Consider the following 7,050-nt stretch of genomic DNA (forward strand, 5'->3'; position numbering starts at 1 on the left):
ATAACAATGAGTTCCCGCTGATCCCGTACTCTTCTAATAATATGTTGGGCCTTTATATACCCCTCTGTCACAGCATTAATACAGGGGGAAAAGGGCTTCAGCTGTGCTTGTTTGCTACCTAGTGCGTAACACTTCTTTCTAGAATTTCTCTATAGGGATTTTAGCGAACATGGGCAGTTTTAGGCCTTGCTCTACACATGCGACACTCTGGGTGGGACCCAACGTAGAAGTAAGACGGAGTGGTCTGCGGCCTGCTTGGATCATGCCTTGCGCATACTCTCACACATAATATTACCAGTATTTTTATCGGTACACAACTCTTTCACATAACACACTACTATGAGAGGTTTGAATCACACGACGCTATACAAGATTGGTTGGGAAATCGCTAAACAATGAGCGGTCCAGAACAACAAAAGCAGGGCAGACTTAGTAAACTTAGCTTCTTATGGTGTCGCGTTATTGGGGGCTGAAGTCCACAAATGTGAAGGACCATAGTCCAGGTCCATCGTAGTTCTCCTTTGTAGGCGTGTGCCGTCGAAGTATAACTCTGTACGCTTTTAGCACCAGACCTTCTAAATGCTATAATATGGCCACCACATAGGAAAGGAAATAGTTGCCACAAGATGCTCTGGTAGAGTCATTCTATTAAATCAAACCACATTTGCTTTTCAGGGTTTCAATGAACAAGGTACGCCTCTGCACACTGAACCCCACACACCACACTCGCTATCTTAATTTTATTACTCAGTCTGGATCAAAGAGATTATACGTAGTTCTTACACATTGTAAATTTATAACAATCTAGCCGGCTTTGCTCTTCTGTACCGCCGACAGCCAGACAAAAAGAAATTTGGAAAGGCAGCATATCAACCCCCCCAAGATGGGAGACACACGTAATCTTGGTGTGGGTTGCTATGTTGTTGTCCTCACAGCGTGTGTGTGTCAGCACGTGGGTTCAGAGCTGGCCGCCTCAGCAGAGGCCCAACGCCTTAGAGTGCCCGACCACGGATGTGTTCTCCAACAATCTCCCCTGCGATTTTAATCAGCTCTTGCCCGGGGCAGTTCCCACGCAATCGGCACTGAGATAACGCAGCCTCAGGTGACCAATTTGGGCCAGGCTGTGCAGACCTATTAATAATGAGATGGGGAGCTTCTGCAGCCCTTAAGTGGGCTCACATATCTATGTTTAAGGGCCCACAAGCTTCATCTTCCTGATATATCTCTTAAACATGGTCTCTTTGTACTCTTTTTTCTCTTCTTTATGGAGGCAGGTATGGCCAGTGTCCGCTCATCTTATATCTAAGGTACGTTGCTATAAAGCTAACATGATAGATAGTTGTGGTATGTGTCAGGCTTGCCCTTTTGTTTTATCACGCTGTCGTTTGTTGTAAAAATGGAAACAAGGCAATAACGAAAACACTCCTACCGAGCAGGAAGCTTGGGCACTGGTAGGAGGTGTGCCGACTCTCGCTCTATGGTCAAGGGTCGGTACCTGAAGGTTCTCGAAGAAAACGGTAAATGTCAGGAAGGTCAAAAGGATTCAAAGATAAGTTAAGTAGTGTGTTATCACCAAAACATGGCCAACCGACGCGGGTGTGCACAAAAATTGTATACGTCGCCCTAGTATTCAAATAATCCCCCTTTTCTTTATTTTTTAAAGCAATCCAGTTCGCCTCATTCGCTCTCCTGGGTTCTTGGTCATGCGTCCTTTTATTCTGATACACATCATGAAATTCTGGGCTGCCCATAATTTACGTTTCAAGACATAGAGAAGGGACCAACAAAATAAGACCTGGTGGCGGGAGCTTCATTCTTTCGTGGGGCCGACAGCCTCCAGATAACCGGGGTGGCGCAAACTGGGCCTGATTCACAAAGTCTGGCATGGCCAGCTCACAGTGTGTTTATAGAAGCTAGGGCATTTGTGAGAACCATTTTTGCCGTCGCATACTTTTAGATATATTGAAAGCAGCCTAGGGCTCTTGTACATGTCTTCTTTTTGGTCAAGAAAATGGTGAGAAACAACAAAAAGGAAAATGAGAGGAGTGAAGGAGATTATTGTGGTGCCTTACCTTACAGTTGGATGGTTTGTGGTGTGTAGATAGTGTGAGTGTTGGTGTTAGTGGGTTTTGTTGTTGGAAGTGCAGTGTATATTTTGGTGAGGTTTTTCGCAAAGGTAATGGATGTGTTTGTTGGTAATAGGGGAAATAACCTCTTCATTCCACGAGCGCGCTGGGAGTGTATCACAAGTGTAATAACATCTCAGAGATGGGATCTGTACATTGATGATAAAAAATTTAATCACGGGTATTCCTTTCTACAAAACACCTTGAGACTATAATAAGTATTATTTTCATGCCATTTTTATGTTACCTTTTTCTACATACAGATGTCGCAGAGAAATAGTTGTTGAAACTTACGCTTTGATCAAATTTGAATTTGAATACTGTTGAAAGAAACAAAACCTGCAAAGTTAAACCTCGCACCCTTTTTATGTTTTTATTGAGCTATTTGAATTGTAAGTCACTCGGGGTAATGAGTTCCATGCAATATGTATTATACACTTTGATGGAGATGACCTTGTCTTCAGTTTCTTTTGTAATAACTGTCATATCTCGGGTCACATGTTTCAGGCCATATACCGATGGGCTGGTGCACTGATGGAAAATAGACATTCATTGGGAAGTGGTAACGAAATGTAACACCTGGAATCATAATTTTAATGAAGCATATGTAATGTTCCTACCCACACAAGAATGAAATTTATTTTACATAAGGTTGCAGGGGCCCGGCTAGGAAGTGTACTCAAAGTAATGCTATAAAAAAAGATGTGATGTGGTCGCTAGCTTATATATATCATGGGTATGGTCCGAACGCATGAGGGGCTTTGTGTGAAGAGAGGTTGGAGGGGCACAATCAAGGGGACAGATTTAGACCATATTAAATTATAGTCCTGTAGAATAATAAGAGCCACAGTACCACAGAGAAGAAGAAAGAGAAGATTTTCAGTAAGAGATCAGCGCCAATTTCCGCAACCCTCTCTCTTTGTGTGAAAGACTCAACATTGCGGCGAGAGGGTGGAAATGCGCTCCCGTCCCTGAATCCTGCCATCTTGGAGGTTAGTATCAGGGACGCCAATTATTTTTTAACCCAGGCCTACCAGTGGTGAAAGGATATGTTTCCAGCAAGAACGGCGGCCGGAGTAAGGGGAGCGTCTAAACATGTCTCTGGCACCGAGCGGCCTCTCTGTTAGTGTTAACGCACAATTCCGCCCGTCCTTGCGAGTGAGGAAACAGTTAATTTACTGCTGGGTGATTTGTTAGGTGTAATAATTAGTCCAGGAGAATTTTTGTGGTCACGGAGAATAGAGACTAGCAATTAAATATTCCAGGACTACGTCTTTACATGTGATTCTCTTGACCTATTTTTATGAGAGGTTCTCGTCTCTGTGTTGCTCTAGAAAGTAGGGGGAGACAACCTGGGAAACACCTTCAACACGGAGAGCTCTGCAGTTGATTGCGCTTCTGTGGGGTCGCGCACGTGTCTGTGATATGTGTTGGGCTATCGTTGGCTAGCCGACCTGCGCGGGAGACAATAACAGATAAATCATTGTACTCAGAATGAATATCATATTATTTAACGGTGATCTTTTTGTTAGTCCAAACAAAGCCCGACGTTGCACAATCCCTTAAATCACACAGCAAGCATTCAGTTTGAAACTCTCAGTGGTCCAGTCTTGTCCTGATCGCAGAAGATATTTGAGCCACACAAACACACACCACACAAACACACGAAGACAAGACAGAACAAGAGTGCGCTCTCTTTTATCCCAGACTCAAATCAATTTCGGCCATTTGTCGAATGAAGATCAAGTTGGGGGTAAAAGCAAATGAAAAATGTTATGACGCAATTCATATTGCATAAGTAAACGTCGCTATGAATGCTGGTACCCCTGAGTTGTGTTCAGACGTATTGAGACCTTTTCCCACATTGGTGACCAGGGTTCTTAGCCATTATGTTTTTATCAGGTCCGACCTTCGCGAGGTGCTATGCATATGGTTTCAGGTTGGTTCACTATGGGGTGTTTATTGCTATTAATTTATACATTTTTGTCATCTTCTTTTGTGCCCATGTTGTTACTTTGTTGTCATATTGGTTATTTTATTATTATCTGGGTTTCTTACAATACTCTATATAATGAAGGAAATTTATACAAGCAGATGTTTTATTCAGGAGCTCCACATCCAACAACTAATACTGGGTGCCTTTTTTTTATCATATCATAAATCTTGATAATGTGGTCTTAATTTTTTGTTTTTCCATTTGTTTAGGTGGATGCTTTTGATGTTTGAGGAAGGGCAAGAAAATGAATACCATGGGGGGAGTAGACAGCCAAGCATCATGAGTCCCGCATACCGGAATAGTTGAACACAAACAGTAGAACCCATGACATGGGGAATCCCTTCCGTACAAGTCTCCCTGTTTATAGGCTCCGGGGCAATAATTGGAAGAGGGAGGGAACCTTCTATACACATAATACAACAACTTCACTGGCAGGCTGTTTCATTATACATTGCTCTATTAAACAACAACCCTGTGTTTTTGTCCAATTGGGTTTTTTTTTGTTCATTCTCCATTTTTTTTGGGTCTTGTTCTGGCCACTTTTTTAAATTTTTCATAAAAAAGAAAAAAGAAAAAAAACCAAAAAAAAAAAAGAAAATCCAGAACACTAAATCCCCAATAACAGATTCCAGACCACCCAGAAAATCACATTCGACAAGACACATACGCCTTCTACGTAAAAGACAAAATCCTCCACTATGACAGTAATACAAAAGTATGAACAGTGACTTTTTGTCCTTCCACAGTAATTCTCTTATTTTTTCACATGGCAATTCTCACAAAGAAAATTTGGTCGTTTTTCCACCTAAACTGCTGTGGTCTTCCCTCCCTGCTGCATGAGTAAAGGAATTTGATTCATCACACTGGGTTTGTAATTCTTCAGAGAACTAGCAACTCTCCAGATTATAGAAGAATTTCCCTGACAGTAGTGTCACAGAATTGTGTTTTATGTCTGCCTCAGTCAGGTTCAAAAAGAGAATAAAGGAGACAACCTTAATTGTGTGTATCAAGTTTCATTCCAAAATACAATACCAACTGCATCATTTGAAAGATATTTAACAACAGAGCAGCTATTATTAAAGATTTGGGTGTGTATTTTATAGCAGCATCATTCAGCTTTGAAATCCAGATCAACTATGCACTTATTTAAGAAATAAAATCCAGCTTTCAGTAGTGATGCATGAAAATAACAAAAGAATTAGCTATTCGTGGATTAAGACTAGGGCAATAATTCAGATCACTTGCCTATACACTGAGTTACCAGTTTATTAGGAACACCTCAGCAACATGATCACATACAACAACGCTGAGATAAATTCTCTTTGTGAAGCTGAGCAACTGTAGTGAGTGTTGGTGTTGAACTGGACTCCATTATGCTGAGAGGAATTTCTAACTTAAAGTTTCTTCATTTTTGTAAATGGACAACATTTCAGAGACAAGTTTGATAATAATGCCATCAAATACAACCTAACCACTAACTATAACCTCTAAAATGACCACAAAGTTGAATCAACAACTCTCTGATACAGTGTCAATAAAAACTGAACCAGGCTTAGCTATACAAAGGTAGGATTTATTGCAGTGCTTTGATATGGGATTGCCTTAGATTATACAGGTGTAATAAAATAGTAACTCAGTGTAAGACATCATGAAGGCATAAAACTGGCAATGACACATTTTCTATCAGGTACTCTTCCACTCAATCTATTTTCTATTGAAGTTCATTAAGGTTTAAAAATCCCATTCTTACTAAATTTACATTTTTCTTTTCTCTGGTGCAGTGTTATTATCATTTTTGTCTTTTTACATTCATTAGTCTCAGAGTTTTCCAGCACCAGAAGCAAGCCATGTGCTTATCCACTAATAGGTGGCCCTCTTCCTCCTTTTACTCTCCTCCTTGCTGAAGGATTCTTCAGGGTTTTCAGTCCACGATCAATCCTTTTCCTCGCTCCCAATCCTCCTGACCCCCTTTGTAGCCTCAATCCCTGACCTCTTTCTCACTTCACATTCTCTCTTTCTTCCTCTTTATCACAGCTCCCTCCTCTAGTGTGTTCCCGCTTTCCTCACACTGCGCTCCTTTTATCTCACAGTCTTTCAGCCAGTCCTCCTTCCTTCAGTTCGGTCGGTCAACATCTCCTCCCTCAGTCATCTTCCTCATGGTGGCCGTTGACCAGGCCTGCCTCCCACAGTTGCACCAGAGGGTTCTTGTGTCTGGGGGTCCGGGGACTGTGAAGGACCTGGGTGAAAAGATGGGAACAAAGCATGGCAGGAAGTTAGTGGTGATTTCAAGGTAAACAAAGAAAGGGAGACAGAAAGTTCTATGTAAGAGCAAGTAGAGAAAGAAAGAGAATTAAAGAGTAGAAACATCAGATGTGTGGAAGCAGGAGACGAGGCCAATAGCTAACACAGGAAAAAAGGAGCAAAAAGATTAAAAGAGAAGGGTGAATTTATTTCCTCTAGAGGACATCTCTTTGGATGAGCATCATTAGGTCTGTTAGTCAGAGGGAGGTTAATGCGACTGTGATCCAAGGCCATGTTCAGTATGACTAAGTCAACAACTGAGGCCAATTTCTCTGGCAATCCTTCGTTTATTCCTGAACTTTGATGAGGAACAAGGTCTATGCAGTGAGCAGATAACCAACCAGCAGAGAGAGAAAGAAATAGAGGGACAGATGCATTAGGCAGTGAGAGGAAAGCGAGCAATAACGTTACTAATGCTTACGTCAAACTGAAGCGTGCAGCTGAAATCCGGCATATCAATGTTGAACTTAATTCAAGAACTAAAGCCACGAAGCAGCACTCAATTCTAATCAGAGATACCACAGTTTCAAAGAGATACAAGACCAATAAGGCAGGTAACGTAAATCAGTGGGATTTTCAATTGACTTTCCTCTTTCTTTGCTATTGACTGAACACACACACACACAC

General features: G+C 41.5%; 1 protein-coding gene across 1 annotated transcript in view; it reads right to left on the bottom strand.

Annotated features, from left to right (window-relative positions):
- Positions 1-4,940: 4,940 nt before the first annotated feature.
- si:ch211-207j7.2 overlaps positions 4,941-7,050 on the bottom strand; it is a 9,369-nt gene continuing 7,259 nt past the window's right edge. The window contains exon 4 of the mRNA XM_035659469.1: positions 4,941-6,359. Coding sequence (XP_035515362.1) covers positions 6,264-6,359 — 96 coding nt within the window. The 3' untranslated portion in view covers positions 4,941-6,263. The remainder of the gene's footprint in view (positions 6,360-7,050) is intronic.

This window comes from Morone saxatilis, unplaced genomic scaffold (assembly GCF_004916995.1).
Source record: "Morone saxatilis isolate NCDOM2014 unplaced genomic scaffold, NCSU_SB_2.0 Contig17, whole genome shotgun sequence".
NCBI classification, from domain to species: Eukaryota; Metazoa; Chordata; class Actinopteri; family Moronidae; genus Morone; species Morone saxatilis.